At 41.8% G+C, this 18,664-nt stretch overlaps 1 protein-coding gene across 2 annotated transcripts in view; it reads left to right on the forward strand.

Annotated features, from left to right (window-relative positions):
* The window catches only part of CLDN10 (claudin 10), a 148,186-nt gene that overhangs the window by 113,086 nt on the left and 16,436 nt on the right, over positions 1 to 18,664 (forward strand). Inside the window, exons 1-3 of one of the 2 annotated variants that reach the window (XM_004054653.4) lie at positions 6,987 to 7,284; positions 14,455 to 14,616; positions 14,705 to 14,786. In XM_004054653.4, the coding sequence (XP_004054701.1) occupies positions 7,065 to 7,284; positions 14,455 to 14,616; positions 14,705 to 14,786 (464 nt within the window). In that variant the 5' untranslated portion in view covers positions 6,987 to 7,064. Of the gene's footprint in view, positions 1 to 6,986; positions 7,285 to 14,454; positions 14,617 to 14,704; positions 14,787 to 18,664 lie in introns of those variants that run through there. The other variant, XM_004054654.4, reaches the window with a different exon arrangement.

Raw genomic sequence — 18,664 nt, forward strand, 5'->3', positions numbered from 1 at the left:
TATTTAAAAACCATTGGTTTTTAAATATTTTCACCAGAAAATGAAATAAACATGAGAAGGAGCGTCCACAGCACAGTAAATGATACTCACTGCAGAACGTCCCCAACTCAGGATGGCAGGGAAGAAGGGTGGGCCCTCACTGGCAGAACGTTCCCATTCAAGTCACTGGGCCAGCTCCGTTTGGCTGAGAGCACGGGCCAGAGCTCAAAGCACGCAGAAGACAGATTTAAGAATTCTCTAATGAAGTCTTCTTACTGTGTGTGTGGACTCAAAGAAAAATATTCCAGACCCAAACTAACACAGTGAATGAGCCTTGCTCAGGATACCATTAAACAGCATATTATTGAACTTCAATTCACTTACTGCAAGATCTAGACATATACAGAAATGAAGTAAGGAAACTAGGTACCCTGTTCAAATAATTCTGATTATAAAAGCAATTTTCCTGAAAATAAAGTTAAATCAAGTTATTCAGAACTGTCTTATGCATTTTGTGCATGTTCGTTCACACGCTGTAGATATTGACTGTATTCTGTACACAAACTACAAAGAGTTGTCTTGGTGGGAGGTAACTTCTCACAAGGAGTGGAGACTCTAGAACTGAGCTGGCACATTGAAACCTCACCTCCACCACCTTCCAGAGCAAGTGACTTAATCTCTCTGTGGTTCAGTTTCCTCTTCTGTACAATGGGAATGAAAATAGTACCCCATTGCATGGAGTTTTTATTAAATAGTATCTATTGCATGGAATTGTTAAAAGGTACCAAGATCAGTGTTTATTAGATAGAAATAAGAGAATGCCTACATTTTGAAGAAAAAAAAATCTCAAAATGAAGCACTAGCTTATAGGTATGTTTTTGTAAGAACATGCATTTTTAACCCTGAAATAATTCATTTTAAACTTCCTCTGATTTTCCCCACAATGTGAGCCACATGGTAACTTGGGACTTCTGAGTAGTTTGGAATAAACTTTGCACCTGCTGTATTGTGAGGACTAGGGAGAGGAGCAAGTATCTGCATTTGGTAACAGACACCTAGACTGTATTGCTTCCCACTCCTTACACCTAGTCATTGAGAAAACTGAGGGCTATGGAAATCATTCACCCTGTCCTCAGTGTCCTCTGCTCAGCTTCTCTTCCCAGTGCTGTCTCCCCTTGATTTCCCACTTCTTCTCTTCTTTATCTTTATTTCTTGCCCCTTGCTTTTCTCTTTGCAATTTCTGTTCCCCTTACTCTCTCTGCCTTGTCATTGGTCACTTCTTTCATTTATTTTTACTTTTTTAGAGACAGGCAGGCTGGTCTTGAACTCCTAGCTCACGCTCCCAAAGAGCTGGGACTACAGGCGGCTGGCTAACTTTTTTTTTTTTTTTTTTTAAGAGATGGGGACTCTCCCTATGTTACTCAGGCTGGTCTGGAAGTTCTAGGCTCAAGTGATCTCGCTGCCTTAGCCTCTGGAGGGGCTGAGAGAGATTACAGGCACCCAGCTGTTCACCCTTTTAAATTTAACTGTCCTCCAGTTTTATTTCTCACTTTCCTTTGCAAGCCCCTCACCCCCCACCACTTTTGCTCCCCTGGACTATCCTCTGCTCTGACTTCCTGGTTTCCCTCCCTCTGCCCTCACTCTGGGCACCAGCCCCTTCCATGTTGGCATTTGACTCCACACTTTCTGCTTTCCTACTTTGAGATTTGCAATACCCTTCAGCCTTATTCACTTACTGCTGTTAGCCTAACCGATTAATACCATTTTTATGAAAAAATGTAATTTTATCTCTTTAAAGAGACACAAGGAAATGAGAGGCATGAATGAACTGAATAATATTCATTATTTACTAAGCATCCACTACATTCCTGTCCTTCATATACATTGTCTCTAATCTTCACAACGCCTTTGAAAGAAGCTGTCATTTAGTCCCATGTTATACTTGAAGAAGTGATGCTGAGTGAGATTAGGTGACCTGTCCAAGGTCATTCAGAGGTAGAATTTTATCTCACATATTTCTGATTACATCATCTACCCTCTGTCCGCTATATCTCCCTGACTCTTAAGTGAATGAAAGTACTATGCCTTATCACGTTTCTCCTAAACAGAAGGAATAAGTGACAATAAGTCTACATGTAGAGATTTTAGATTTTCTCCATGCACTGCCTCTCACATACACATCTATACAGACGCCACCTTTAAATTTAACAAAGGAGGGAGGCAGAAAGTGAGTGGGAATAAAACAGTAAAGACACCAAAGGAAAACTGCTTCTCTCCTCTCCTTGATGTTATCTGTGAATGACTGAGTTCATTAGGAATCCTAGACTCAGGGGTTTTTGGAGTTGAAAGTGGTCTTGGAAGATATCCAGAATAACTCTTCTGTTTTACAAATGAGGGAGCTGTAACTCAGAGACGTAAAATCACTTGCCCAAAACATATAAATTAACATACTGCCCCGACCTGGGTGGGAGATTACATTGATATTCATCAAGTGCTTATGGACAAACAAAATGTACCCAACCTGTCTACAAGCCCTGGAATGTTCTAGCATCACAGAGTGAGAGTCATTCCAGGCTCCAAGGGTATTCCTGCTGGGGCCCAAACCTTACCCCTCCCCTGCAGGGGCTCAAGAGGAGTCTACTAAGATAATTTAGAATTGGGAATGAGTGTGTTTCAAATGAATGCATGAAAAACAAATCCACAAGGTATATGGCACTGACTTGTAATAGGCCCATAGAAACATTCTGGTGGAGTACAACTTCACAGGTTGCCAAATGACAGAAAAAGGAAACTGTTTTTATAGTTATAATTTGCAAAAAAATTATAGATATATATTTATATATGAATGGTGATGCAATGGTGAGAATAACTGTTCATTCTGTAACTATTCCTATCACTCTGTAGCTTTCATGCTAAGTAGATTACAAATATCATTGGATTTGCATAAGCATTAAGATAAATGAAATGTTAGGGAAAATGGAAGGAAAAAGAACACAGATATGCTCTTTTAATATCTTGGTACGGGCATTAATGTCTTCTTTAATGTGATGTAACAATACTTGGCTCCTGGGCAGTTGTTTTTTTTAGTTAATACCGTATCATCAGGAATTCAGTTTCTTCCCACCTGATTAGCAGCATGCCACCTCACTGGAATCTAGGAAGGAGCTAATGTATACTGAAACCAAATTTGATGCTTAGAAAATCCTTGAGCTATTGAAAGGCACACCTGCGTTGCTTGGTAGGTGTACTGAATCTCAAGTAAGGAATTTCTGCAAATCTCCTGTTTAGTTGGCTAAACTGGTTTTCACTCCTATTGAACAACCCCAGGGTGGGGGGGATCCTCTATTTCTCTTTAATAACCATAATAAGCCAAAGAAATAATTTTCAATGCTAATTCCAGTGACTTAGACCTCAAAAGTAGAAAGGCTCAGAATATGTTTCAGGGCATTGTATGTCTTCGGGTCAAATTTATAGATCAGTTAGTAGTTTTCATATTGGAAAAGATCTATAGCTTTTTGTAAAGACTAAACTATTGTTAACTAAGATGTTACTTTGAATAATTTAGAGGAGGCAACCTTTTTTGATGTATTCACTTTTATATTTAAATTAAGAATAGTCTCTTATGAAATTTCAGTGAACTGAATCCTAAAGAAAATAAGGAAGCATTTATCAGTCGAAAGTACTCTGTAAATCGGCTTGCAGATTAACTGCAAAGGTTATTTGGGAACTGTATAATCTTAAAGCAAAACAAGACATTTATCCATTACTTCTTTTCAAAAATCTCTATTTGGTCCATTTTTATTTTCTGGACATTCTTTTTTAGATTATATGCTACTCCATAATATCTTTAGAATTCTCCTGACGAAACTAGCTTGAGAAGCATAAGATATAAGACATTCTAAAATAAAAATGTTTGATTCATTACATAATATTATCTAGGTATTAAAGAAAGTTAACATTTTCCATTCTTTGGTCAGGCACTCAAGGCCTCTAACATACAGCTTTCCACAGTAACTATGTAGTACATCCTAGGGAAGATAAAGAAAAGAGTTTAGGGTTGTCCAACCTCATAGAAAGGAGAAAGGAAAATTAACCAAGTCCACAGGCATGACGACCCTAGTCTGTTTTAGCTGGCAAAGGAACTAATAGTGTTGCCATTTAAGTTTTAATTTATGGATTGTTTGTGGTGTTTCCCATCCCTTTTAAGTTGAAATTGTGTGTTGCAATCTCTACAGTAATAGAATATTTCTTTTTTCAAAGTATTCAACAATGAGATTAATATTCTTTCTTCCTGTGACGCATACCACCATCCGTTATGCTAAATTAACTGTTTATGCACACATACACAGAGCTCAACTGGTCAGAGCTGTGGTTCTCAGCCTGAGTCCACATTAGAAGTTTTGGAAATACTGCTACCAAGGCCACCCCCAGAGATTCTGGCTTCACTGGTGTGGCGATGCAGCAGAGAGAAGAGTGTTCCAAGCAGGAATTCAGAATTTGTTTCTTCCAGATGCTATGTTGCAACGGTAATCTGGGCTTACGGATTTTTGAAGTATAATAGGTACAGCTACATTATGTGTTAAATAGACTTTGCAGACTGGTTTAAAACACCAAACCATTCTTCAAAGTTCTTTCTTTAAAACAAACAATGTGCCTTTGGATCCAAACAGTGGACTTTATAGCCAACTAGGTGATAAATTAGGAAGTGCTTGAGTCTTAAAGGTCACAGCACTACACTTGTTTTGTGGCAAAAGTAAGTCAGGGTTTTGTCTAGTAAAAACAAATAAATAATCAATTTAGTGAGTACCTACCATGGGCAAGCCACGGTAAACAAAGGGACTATCAAACAAGGCCAGGAAATAAAGTATTAAATTTGTGTAATTTGTAATTTTAGAAAAATCAGTAAGAAATGTTATGGTTAATGGGTTTTGTGTTTTTCAAATAGTAATTGGATCAGAAATAGGCAGATTATTCAGGAAGGAATATGGCATAGAAATAATAGTGGAAATATGCTGGAGGGCAAAAAAACAGATGATAAAACACTTTAAAAAGGCAAGCCATACAAAAGAATAGAGGATGCTTTGTGGTCATTGCTCAAAGGTGACTGATTTGCATAGTAAGGAGGATGAGAAGGAAGAGGTTAGGAAGATACTTCTTCTTTTTTTTTTTTTCTTGTATTTTTAGTAGAGACGGGATTTCACCGTGTTAGCCAGGATAGTCTCGATCTCCTGACTTCATGATCCGCCCGCCTCGGCCTCCCAAAGTGCTGGGATTACAGGCGTGAGCCACTGCGCCCAGCCAGGGAGATACTTCTTAAACTCAGTTTTTAAGTTTAGTTTACCAGTGAACCTAACATGATACATCAGGACAAGCTGGGGTTCAGAGCAGAACAGTAGGGTAACCATGTCTGCATTGTCACCCTTGTACCCATTCACGAAAGCCATGGGACCGTTAAGCACAGAGAAGCCCGCTACCTGCCAGCCGCTGCATGGCTGCAAGAGTAGGACTTACTTCGTGTTCTCAGAGCACAGATTACAACATTTGGGTAGACATTGAAGAGAGACAGATTTGGGGCTCAATAGGAAGAAAAGCTTTCTTAAAAGGGCTGTCAAAACAACATGAAGAAAAACAGAATAGATACGTTGCCATGCACTGAACTGCCGGTCCTGAAGGGTGGAGCATGGGCTAAACATTATCTCTAGAAATAGACAGGATCATTGTTTTGAGTGTGGAGCATGTCCTGCTGGTCTACAGTGATTCTTCCAATCTAAGTTTTGATGATTCTATGTCCAGCTTCCTCTCTTCTCCAGTCACCTTGTCGCCTCTAATTTCACTGGGCACCCATTTGGTTAAAAAAAAAAAGTGACAAAGGGAAATTAAGAAATTCTTCACATTGAACCAGAGTGTTTCTACCTAAAGATAGTGACACAGAGGGTTAGCACGAGATTTATCACAGCAGACTGATTGATAGGTTTTAGACCTTTCCTTACTTTTGGCAACAAGTGAAACCTGGAAGCTCATAACAAAACTGCAAGAACCTTTAAGTGGACAAATAATAACCCGTGTCCTTGTTCTCTCATTTATGCCCAGACTTGTGGCCTCAGGAGCCAGAAGTACACCCTGATCTTTATGTTTACCTTGAGACAGCAATGAAGGGATGAAGGAATGAATGAGTTTATATTTCAATTAGGCGTGAGAGATGGAGGTGGTTTAAAAAAAAAAAAAAAAAGACAAGATAGCAGTTTTGACTGGGATAACAGCATCCTTTCATAGAATAGCCTCTAGACCTGGAAGCTGGAAGGGACCTACAGGGAAAATGTGTTGAACAAATGCCCTCTGCGTAGTGCATTAGTATGAGTACACCAGCAAGATCAAGATCGTCAGGATGCCCCATCTGCTGCTATCTTGACTTTAGGCCTGTGCCACGCACCGTCTTGCCATGACTTTCCGCATACCACCAGGCCAAAAAGAACTGCAGAGTTTTGAGGGCAAGGCCGGTTTCCAGCCCAGAATCTGCAATGATCCCTCCTTGACAAGTCAAACAGAGTCACCCAAACAAGCGTGGCACGCAAACCTTTAGAGTTCAGCAAACCGAGGGCTGAGTTACCAAACCGTGTCCTTTCAGGGCATGCAAAAGGCTTTTCCTGCTCTGCTTCTACAAGGTAGTCAGGAAGCCAAGCTATTTGCCTTGGGTAGGGCTGGGTCGGGGTGGTGAAGTGGGGGCGCAGCAGGCTGTCCACACCCGGTTGCCAGTCTGAACCTGAGCCGCTCCAACAAGCGAGCCCTTCTCCGCGGCCCTTTGGATCAGGGGAGCGCAGGCCGGCCTTCCTCCCGCACGCGGGCGCGGGCCAGCTGCAGATGGAGAACCCGGGGGGCGACCGCGAGCCCTCTGAGGCCCCTCAAGGGCGCCAGGGCATGGGTGTGAGGGGTCGCGTGCGCCCCCTGGCGCCGGGTCCGCTGGGCGGGGTGGTGGGCGGGGACGGTGGGCGGAGGCGGGAGGCGGGAGGCGGAGCCCCGGGGTTGGGAGTGCGGGGGTCGCGGCGCAGAGTGGGAGCCGGAGAGCGAGCGCGGCTGCAGCCGGCGGCATGGCTAGCACGGCTTCGGAGATCATCGCCTTCATGGTCTCCATCTCAGGCTGGGTACTGGTGTCCTCCACGCTGCCCACCGACTACTGGAAGGTGTCTACCATCGACGGCACGGTCATCACAACTGCCACCTATTGGGCCAACCTGTGGAAGGCGTGCGTTACCGACTCCACGGGCGTCTCCAACTGCAAGGACTTCCCCTCCATGCTGGCGCTGGACGGTCTGCATCCCCGCGGCCCCCGCCCTCAGCCCTCCTTCCTTGATGGCCAGCCCGCTAGGCGCCCTCTCGCCCCCCAATACCCCCAGCGGGACCCCTAGACTGGACTCCTCTGAGGCCCGACCCGTCTCTCCCCACAGGGCCTTAGGGAGCCAGGGACGTTCCTGGTGCCCGCCCTCTCCTGATGGCTGTCTCGCGGGGCGCCTGTTCGAGCCTGGGACCCCGGGAGGGGGGACACGCAGACAGGCCCGGGTTGGTGACTCCCAGGCGTCGGGGGATGGGGAAGCTTTGCGGTCCTGAGAGTCGAGGAAGCGGCTGCCCTCCCCCACCCCCCATATCTTAGGGACCGCTGGGACCCAGAGTTCATGCTGCAGGGGCTTGTCTCCTCCACCTCCCTCCCCTACGTTCCCCGAAGGCTGGGTTCTGATAAAAATGGTGTCATTGCAAGCCAAATCCGTTTGTCCTGACCTCCCTTGAGCCATTTCGTTGGTTCTTTTAAAAGTAGGCGGGGGTGGGGGTTGAGAGGTTGGAAGCGGGAAAACATATTGCAGAATTTGTTGTTGTTATTGTTTCCCTTTAAAGAGCTTCTACAAACTTGTCTGCCTAGGCAACACTACAAACACTTCCTCCGAGTTTTAGGAAAATAATAGCCCTTGCGGTGCCGCGATGAGTCCGCAGAGGGTAGGGAATCTTGGGCCGTGAGAGCGTGGCGCCGGGAGCTGACCAGTTCTGCATCCGAGTTCCCGGTGCCTGCTGCTGTCCTGGGTTGTTCCTTTGTGGATGTTCACCTGCGTTGCTCCGGTTAGCCAGGCCTTATGCTGGTAGCAGCTGGTGGATATTCACACAGAACTCTGGCTCTGTTGAGTTTCAAGACAACAGCCGATGTCAGCCCGGTGCCATTGATTGCTCAAGTTCTAGGCTCGTTGCTTCCAGGATTTTACAGCAAACGAATCCTGGCAGAAACTTAAGAGGAGTTATTTACATTACATATTTCTAGATTTGAGGTGTTTTTTTCTTTTATTACCGCACTTGCAGGTTTTGTTTACATAGCTGGGTAAATGAAAGAAAATAGTTGATTCCTCTAAGATGGGGTTTGCCACGAAAAGCAAACTGTTGCTCAACGTGGTATTTGATGGAACCTCCGTATAAGGAATACGCATCTAGTTTTAGAAGGGTGGCGCCCGGGTCCGTGTCCTGTTCGGTAAAATAAGCAGCCGGAACAGTGTTTATTCCCCAGCATTACCGTTGAATTTCCTGTGGTTTGTAGAGCACGCATCCAGGTAGATGAACAGGCATTCTCTTGTTCCTGTGATTTATAGTCAGCAATGTGTTACTGTCCTCTGAACACTCTTCTGTTGTAACTCTATTGTTCTCTGAGATAGTGTGCCAGATAGGTACGCTTCCTTCTGTAGGACAGTTGGGGGACAAGGGAGAGAAGTAAATGAATGCTCTATGAATATTATTAAGTGCAGAATAATAAAGTTTTCTCCTACATGTCCGCAGTGAGAGTGGAGGTGGTACCATACCTGTTTGGGGGCAGATCGGGCCGGGAGTGAAGAGGAAGTAGGAATAGTTGTCCTGGTTAGCTGGGAGGAGAACAGAGAGGAGTGACATTTTTATGCCATCCAGCTTGCAAAATGGCCTTCCTGTGTGCTCATGTGACTAAAAAATGACTTTTAAAAACATAAATGGCATGACACTACCTACTGTTGTACAACACTTTAAAATCAATATATTTTTCCAAGTCAGTACTTAATAGAAGTGACTTGACTCTGTGTAACTGCTGCATGGTATATTCATTAGACTGCATAAAATGGCTTAGTTGACCATGGATCCATTGTGGACATTGGACCTTTTCCAGCTTTTCTTTGTTGGTGGTGCTTTACTGAAAATCTTATATTCACCTCTTTGTATGTGTGTGTATTTCTGTAGACTCCATTCCACTGAGAAATGGTATTGTAAGAGCAGTAGAATACACGTGCATTTTAATATTCAGTTCATACTGTCAAATTACTTTCCACTGACAGTGTATGAGAATACCTGCTCCTCCACATTCTCACCACTCTGTGTTAATCCAGTTTTTTTTTGTTTTTTTTTTTTTTTTGAGACGGAGTTTTGCTCTTGTTGCCTAGGCTGGAGTGCAGTGGCACAATCTCAGACGACTGCAACCTCCGCCTCCCAGGTACAAGTGATTCTCCTGTCTCAGCCTCCCAAGTAGCTGGGATTACAGGCATGTGCCACCATGCCCGGCTAATTTTTTTTGCATTTAGTAGAGACAGGGTTTCACCATGTTAGGCTGGTCGTGAACTCCTGAACTCAGGTCATCCACCCTCCTCGGCCTCCCAAAGTGCCGGGATTACAGGTGTGCGCCACCGCGCCCAGCCATCTTATCATTTTAGTTGGCATTTCCCTTATTGCCGTGGTCAAAATCACTGGTTATAAAAGTGGTCAAAACTCACTGACCATTTTTGTTTCTCTTTTGTGAATTGGCATCCATATCTTAGGCCCATGGTTCTGTTGTTTCTTCGTGGTTTCGATGATTTGTCAGTCCTTGATTTGTTATGTAGGTTGCAATCTCACACCATTGTTTGTCTTTTAAATTTATGATGCCTTTTCTCATACAGGACTTTGAAATTTGTAATAGAATCATATTTATCAGCCTGTTTTTTGATGACTTTCCTTCTGTGGCTTAAGATGGCATTTCTTACCGCAAAACAAATTTACTTTTCTGTATCTCTCAGAATAACATTTTGGAGGGTTAAATCATGCAACTGTGTTTTCCTGTGGAGGGGAGTTGATTCCCCCACCTGCAAGTAGAAGCTTCCAGGGTAGGGGCCCTCTGTTTGTCCTCTACCTTGCATTCCCAGGGCAGCCACATCTGGTGGGTGCTGGTCCTGACATTGCCTTTGGAGAAAGTGGCCATGGTGGCCTGAGTGGAACAGCCCTCACCTTAAACCCAGGCATGAGCTCTAGATTGGGAAGAGAATCCAGGAAGGGAGAGAGAAGGCTCGTGACTCTTGCCTATCTTGTGTTAGGTAGAAGAACTCTTGGAGTCAAACGATGAGGTCATTATTCTGAATTTCTTTTCTTTTTTTTTTTTTTTGAGACAAAGTTTCACTCTGTCCCCCAGGACGGAGTGCCATGGCATGATCTCTGCTCACTGCAACTTCCACCTCCCAGGTTCAAGCAATTCTCCTGCCTCAGCCTCCTGAGTAGCTGGGATTACAGGCACCCACTGCCACACCTGGCTGATTTTTGTATTTTTAGTAGAGACAGGGTTTCACCATGTTGGCCAGGCTGGTCTTGAACTCCTGACCTCAAGTGATCTGCCCGCCTCTGCCTCTCAAAGTGCTGGGATTACAGGCATGAGCCATGCGCCCAGCCCTAAATTTCTTATATAAAAAAATCTCTGATTCCCCTCCCCTAGGGGTATCATTGCCACTTGTTTTTCCTTATAAGAAAAATGAGGCCTAGCAAAGCTATATGTCTAGATTTAACGTGATGCCATATTAAGAACCCAGCTCTAATTTCTGCTTAGAATCCATTGTAGTATTATAATATGAAGGGATGCTTTGATGACTTTCTTACTGCTCAGCAGACACCCATATTATTCATCCTGTGAAGGAGGTGCTGCCATCCCTGTTTTACAGATGAGAGAACTGAGCCTCAAAGAGATTAGGTCCTATAACCAAGTACATACCTTGGGTAAATAGAAGCACCAGAGGTGAAACTCAGAGTTCCTGCCCTCCCCATACCACTGTTCTCTCAAAGGATTTGCAGAAGTACACAAAGCTACCAGGAAAAGAAAAGCACATTCTTTTTTCCCCCCTAAATCCATCAACTAGCACAGGTGCTATTAGCGAATTGTCTCCACCAAGTGGATGTTTTCGTTTTTTGCTGATTTGCAATTGAAAATAAAGTACACATAATTTGGAAAACACTTAACTTTTAAGGAACACCTTGAAGCTTTCCTCCAACAGAGTTCATTAATTTAAAGTCGCTGTATTTTACTATTTGAAAATTTCACAGTTGAATGAGCTTGTGATTTCTGTTTATTGTTAACCCATACTTCTTTCAAAGTACCACTTGAACTTCAGCTGAGAATGATTTTCACCCAGCTTGTTTTTAGTGTATGCCATCTATTTTTGCTAGTGGGAATGCTTGCCATTTCTCCCAGGAGAACTAACTATAAATTATACTTCAGAGAACTTCTAAATAAATATGTTCATGCCTCAGCACCTTAATGTGTTAATTAGCTATTAACAGTGTCAGTAAATTAGACCTGTCAAAAATAATGGCCTCCTTGACTAGGTTTTTACTAACACTTCTCCTGGTGGTGTTACTTCTAAGTTTTGCCCTCAGGAACTGTTAGAAAGCAAGGCTGTAGAGGTCTGCTTTGCAAAAGATGAACTCTGAAAGGGTTTGTTGGAATCATCTTGGCTCCAGTCTGTGGGTGTTGTAAGGACTGGTAGCCTTAGAACACTGAGAATTTACAAATCTCAGGCTTATGAGCAACTCCATTACATTTATGGCTGGCAGGGGAGTTTATCCCCTGCTCTTTGCTCTCCATTTCAGAAAATCTGGCCAATGATCGTCCTTGTAAATTGCCTTCTTTGTGCATGCGCAAAATTAACAAGTTATGGCTGCTGTTCATGCTGGAGAAAGGTACCTCATTTTCCAAATCCGGGTTCTGGTTGGCACAAAAGAAGGACCTGACCAGATCAGAATCTGCCCTGCCCACTTCTCCTCTCATGCGTGTGTCAAGAGATCCAAGTGGGTCCTGCTGCCAATACCAGGGCTGGGACGGGGCATCTCAGAGTGAGAAACTCGGGAAAAATGTTATCAGTGGTGATTACATAAAGTTCAAAGACTACTGTTATTTTCCCTGTTGTATTAAGAATCGAATGGGTTGGCCTGGGATTCTACCCACTGTTTATCATCTGGGAAATGCATTCTGCGTTCTAAATGACCAGATTGTAGAATTTAACCTTTGGTAAATTCCCGACAACTTGCACTTTCTGTTAACAAAGCATGAAAGTAACTAAAGGCAATGCAAATTAGGGTACATGCTAATGTTTTCTGGGAGTATATATAAATGGATGAGTCCCCCATTTTTTTGTTTATTTAATGACTGCAGTCAGAGGCAGCTATAAAACCTCAAAACCATAGATTAAAATGAATTTCACAAAAAGAGTGAAACCACACTGTCCGAGTAGCCCTGGTGGCAAGTGATGAACCAGTTTGGGTTATCCTCACAGGCTCTCTTCAAACTTGCAAGGGACTGACAGGCTTCCCCTCTCTGTCTTGCCTCTACCTGCTGTCTGGGCTCTGGCTGGGGAGCTCGAGGACTGAAGTTTAAAATACAGCTGGTTCAGCATTTGGCAGCGGAGACCGAGATAGCCCTGCAGCACAATGATTGCTGTGAAAGAAGCCTTCATTATCCTGTTTTGCTAAAAATAAGTTTGTTTTGCTGTTTTTGATAGCCACGGTGTTAGTGAAATTGTTTTCTGTATGGAAATAGTTCACACTACACAGTGGAAGGTCACTGTCCTTGCAGTCTGCATTTGTGGGAGTCTAAAGTGTTTACAATTAAGTAGAGCAGCTCCTGTTTGCTCTTCAAAAATGGGTCCAAGGAATAGGATTAAAACTTCAATTTCATTCTTTTCCAAAGAAACACAGACTGGGGCCAGGTGCAGTGGCTCATGCCTTTAAGCCCAGCATTTTGGGAGGCCAAGGCAAGAGGATCGCTTGAGGCCAGGAATTCGAGACTAATCTGGGCATTACAGTGAGACACTGTCTTTATAAAAATTTAAAAATTAGCCATAGGTGGTGGCAAGCGCCTATGGTTTCAGCTACTCAGAAGGCTAAGGCAGGAGGATCTCTTGAACCCAGGAATTTGAGGCTGCGGTGAGCTATGATTATGCCACTTCCCTCCAGCCTGGGTGGCAAAAGTGAGATCCTGTCTTAAAAAAAGAAAAGAAAAAAAGAAACTGAACTGGAGGCCACTAGTATGTACTCCCTAAATTCATGATTATCATGGTCTCGGAATTATTATTTATCATGGCTCTGCTTGAACACCAATAATAAATGACTTATCATATATTGGCACATAAGAGGTTTTTTCCAGTTAAAAAGTTTAATTCCAAACGTAAACCTGATGTAGGTATATATGTTCATTTGCTTAGCAGATACTTACTTACACCTGGTATGTGCTACTATCACTATTTTAGATCGAAATATGGCATTGTTTCAGGCTGAAATGAAAATGGCTTATGTGGTAAAAGCTTATTAGTTTAAACCCTGTTAATGTAAAAACCTGGACAAAAGCCACACTGAAGTTTACCGTGTACCCTGGCTGTGCAAATAAAAATACATGACTAAGAACGTGAATAGCACAGGAAGGATGAACAAATGAACTGACAGAACATACTCGTTAGGGTACTTTAAAGGCATTCATTTATAGGAGAACAGTTGACTTAATCACTATAAATTACTCTTCTACAAAATAGTGCTTTTTAAAACCCAGTTTTCTTATATACACCCTGAAAACAATAGTACGTCACTAAAATATTCCCTTAGACCCCCCCGTGGTTCATGATGGTATTCCAGTTAGTCTCCTATTAATAAGCGTCCACTAATATTGGAAGGTTTGACCCTTTGGAGCTCTTTCTGCCACCCAGTTATAAATCTTATCATTTGATAATGTCAAAACCATTAAAACACCCTTTTAAAGTCCAATGAGCGGAGGAGCTACAGAGTTGTGATGGTGGCAGATGATGTTTTTTCACAGTGAAAGGCACCTTTCACTGTGGAATTTCACTATATGGAATTCGTAGTCTGATTTGGGATGGAATCCATGTCTGCCACTTTCTAACTCACCTCTGGTAAGTCACATAACCTTTGTGTGCCTCAGTTTCCTCACTGGTGAATATGGAAATAACACTCAGATCTATCCTGAGGATTCCCCATAAACCGCACTTCACAGTGTGTGACCTAGAATAGGCACTCCCTGTAGATTAACTGGCTTTCCTTTCTTGCTCGTCTTGCCACATGTTTTCACCATCACAGTTATCTTTTTGGAAAACAAACATCCAGAATGACAACGTAAAATGAGGATTTCTCCCTGGACAGCCACATGCTTTATGTAACGTAAATCACCTACTCTAATTGCAGGTTATATCCAGGCATGTAGAGGACTTATGATCGCTGCTGTCAGCCTGGGCTTCTTTGGTTCCATATTTGCGCTCTTTGGAATGAAGTGTACCAAAGTCGGAGGCTCCGATAAAGCCAAAGCTAAAATTGCTTGTTTGGCTGGGATTGTATTCATACTGTCAGGTAAATAGTAACTTTCTTCCAAACAAGGTACTTGATGATGTTAATGAAATCACACTAACCATGGTGCTTTCCCTCTAATATTTGTTAGGGCTGTGCTCAATGACCGGCTGTTCCCTATATGCAAACAAAATCACAACGGAATTCTTTGATCCTCTCTTTGTTGAGCAAAAGTAAGTACTCTTCTCAGTCTGTTTCCAGCTCACAGGAAGTGTATATAAATTAATATTCTCAACCAAGAGACATGAATTTCCTATATGACTTTTGAAAGTAAGACATACTGATAAATGGTAACTGATGACATCATTCAAGATTAAATGTGTCGTATGCCACATACGCAAAATATGCATTTAATTAGTTTGTTAGTGTTGCAGTGTCTTGTCTCGAAACAGTTCAAGGCATCAAATTTAGAACTATAAACTTCATCGTCTGCTGTACATCATGAAACTGAGGTCAAGTAGAGGAAACGTGAAAGGTGTCAGACGGGGAGGAAAGAATGATGTGGTGTGCGAATAGAAAATTAAAACCTTGCCTTGATTGTTGCCCACTCAAAATGATATTTGCCAGATGCTAGTTTCTGGGTCTTTTAGATTTGCTGTATTAACTACTGTCTTAACAAGCTCCTCCTAATAAACCTTTATAAAGAAACCGTATACGATGCAAGGTTTTTGAAAAATGCTGTAGGAGCACGGCACCTTTACCCAAATGTGGCTGGTCAGTCTTGCAGATGAATGCTTTGGAATTAACAGATCAGTTTGCTTGTTGGTGTTGTTTTTAAACTATGGGCTGTTGCTTTTTATAGTTTCCTAGGCTTATTTCTTTGGATTGGGAAAACCCCAGGGATACCAAATCAGAATTAATATATTAAATATTTTGTCTTACCTAGGAATGTATCTACATCCCTCTTTAGGAAGCCTCACGTACGTGTGTGTGTATTGCTATCAATGAAGCTGGTAATTTTATTTTAGACTTCAGGTCAAATTTTATAGAATTTTTAAGAAGTATATTACTGAAATAGCTGGTCAGCTGGGCTTTACTTTTTTTCTAGTGGTTTTAGGAATCTTCAGGAAATTGATTTTCTAGTTCTGGCTTAAGTGTACCTTATGCATAAACAGTAAATGCTTATATCATGAAATAAAATGAAAATAATAGCTAGCGCATGTTGAGTCCCCACCAGGAGCCAAGCAGAGCACGGCAAATATTATTTTATTGTGTTATTTTATTTTATTCTTACAACAACCTTATAAAGTAGGTCCTCTTGGTACTCTTTTTTTAAATTGAGGAAAGAGGCCAAGTGATGTGTTCAAGGGAACTTGGACCAAACTAGTTGGCTGATTGAACTGGGATTCAAACCAGGCAGTTGAACTTCAGAACACTGGCTCTTAAAAAGCATGATTTCTAATATTCCACTATTTTGTAATTTTTGTGACAATATGCTACATGTACTGTTCATCAAGAGGTTTCTTTCGTCCTTTTTTTTTTTTTTTTTTTTTTTTTTTAAGAGTTAGGGCCTCTTTCTGTCACTCAGGCTGGAGTGTGGTGGTGTGATCTTAGTTGACTGCAGCCTTGCACTTCTGCACTCAAGTGATCCTCCCACCTCAGCCCCCCGAGTAGCTGGGACATATATGTGCCACCACAACCAGATAATTTTTTTTTTCTTTTGAAATGGAGTTTTCGCTCTTGTTGCCCAAGCTGGAGTGCAGTGGTGCGATCTCGACTCACTGCAACCTCCATCTCCCGGGGTCAAGCGATTCTCTTGCCTCAGCCTCCTTAGTAGCTGGGATTACAGGCATGCACCACCATGCCCAGCTAATTTTTTTGTATTTTTAGTAGGGACAGGGCTTCACCATTTTGGCCAGGCTGGTCTCGAACTCCTGACCTCAGGTGATCCACCTGCCTCAGCCTCCCAAAGTGCTGGGATTACAGGTGTGAGCCACTGCGCCCGGCCCCGGATAATTTTTACATTTTTTAACGGAGACAGGTCTTGCTATGTTGCCCAGGGTTGTCTCCAGCTCCTGATCTTCAATGATCCTCCTCCCTCAGCCTCCCAAAGCACTGGGATTACAGGCATAAGCCACCATGCCCAGCCTTTTCTATACATTTAAAAATAGTTTTTATTCAGAAATTTTATTAAATGGGAAAGAAAGACAAATTTTATTAAATGGGTTTTAGACCTCAATATAACTTTTTTATCCCCTGCCTATAATACAAAAACATGTCCTGATTTATTAATTTTCTCCTACTTATCTTTCAAATGAGATTTGCACAGATGTACATGGCAGGAAACATTGAAATAAAAACCAAGGCTGTATTTCTGAAGCTTAGAAATATTTTAATGATATTTAAAAGAAATATTGTATTTAAATGATACATTTTTATTTTAGGGTTTGATATCATAAATATGCAGCAAACCTGTATTTCTCATGGTTTATTTTATTAAACACATTGCTCACTCTTCCGCATTATCTTTTCTATATTACTGGTTTTATTTTCCTGACAATTATTAAGGATATCTTTGTCTGTATCTTAAAAATCATTGGACGCTTTCCTCAAATGGTCAAGGCTAATTTGTGTACAAACAATAACTTAAACCTATCTTTGCGTGACTGTTTTCTATGCTTACTATAGCTCAGTCACCTAATTCAGTGTAGTGCCATTGGAATTTCTTATTCTCTTTTCAGATTTTGATTAAACTCAGTTCTGTAATTAGGTGCTATGAGAGGTTTTCCTCTTTTTCAACCTCTTGGTGCTACATTGAGCTATTCCATTCTCATTAGCTTCTTGGAATTTCTCTTTCTGTCTCTGCCTACCCTCTCTCTCTCTCTCTCTCTCTCTCTCTCTCTCTCTCTCTCTCTCTCCCTCTCTCTCTGTCTGTCTGTCTGTCTGTATTCTCATCTGTAAAACAAAGATAATAATAGTATACCTCTCACAGAATTGCTGTGAGAGTTAAGAGAGGAGAGAGAGAGAGAGAGAGAGAGAGAGAGAGAGATGTGATTGGCACAGAGCAAACACCTTGTATTAGCTCTTATTGTGTTATATTAACTATTATTAAGATTACTTTTTAATTCTGTATAGTATGTAAGATGTGGCTTATCTTTATAGATGCCTTTATTAGCTCTTTTCTGCGGTGGCTTAAAAATATAACACCTACAATTCACCAATTTACCTAATGTAATTAAAAGCACAAGAACCAGGGGTCATGAAAAATAGCAGTGCTTATCCATTGGTAATATTTACAAATAACAGGCCCTTTGCATCAAGGTCTATAGAAAATATAGACTATAAAAAACCTGATATTGAGAATGAGTTGACTTCTTGAGATTGGGACTTTCTCTCCTTCATCTCTGTTTTCCCTGCAGTGCCTTTCACAAAGAAAGGTCCTCCATGATTTCAACAAAATCCAGTTGGATCAAGGAATTATCAAGGCCTGAGAATTGTAGATACCATCAGATTCTAATTACCCACAATGATAGAAAAGGGGCATAAAAATGACATGACACCCACAAGAACTCAGACCTCATTTAAACAAAACACACTTGTATAAAAACTAATAAATTAACTAATATGACTTCATTTGGTTTCCGTTTATCAACACCTTCTAGTAGAGGGGATAAAAACTGGGAAGATGAATAAGCTATAAATTGGCTATCAGCACAAAATGAACTGATTTCCTAGCTCTCAAATGTCATCTTTAAAGCAATATTTTATTTTGGCTTATTCTAGGGATAGCACTTCTCTGGCTAGCATTTGCTGGAATTTGATAATTGATGCTTCTGGTTTTGTTTGTACATGAACTTAGAGAGGAATACGTTATAGAATCAAAGCTTGTGGCAGGGCCAGTCCTAGGTGGGCTGGGATGTGGAGGATGCCACTATAGGAATGTTCTATGTCTTTGGTGTCTTAATCAGCTGGCATGAGAATTAAGTTCCTTGAGGTCAGAAAACGTCTATACAACTGTATCTTCTTTCCCTAGCACAGTACCTAGAAGTGAAATTCTTATGTGTAGACCTAGTCCTTTCAGAATTAGCAGAGATAATTGTTGTCTCAGTGG

Source organism: Gorilla gorilla, chromosome 14 (genome assembly GCF_029281585.2).
Source record: "Gorilla gorilla gorilla isolate KB3781 chromosome 14, NHGRI_mGorGor1-v2.1_pri, whole genome shotgun sequence".
In the NCBI taxonomy this organism is placed as follows: Eukaryota; Metazoa; Chordata; class Mammalia; order Primates; family Hominidae; genus Gorilla; species Gorilla gorilla.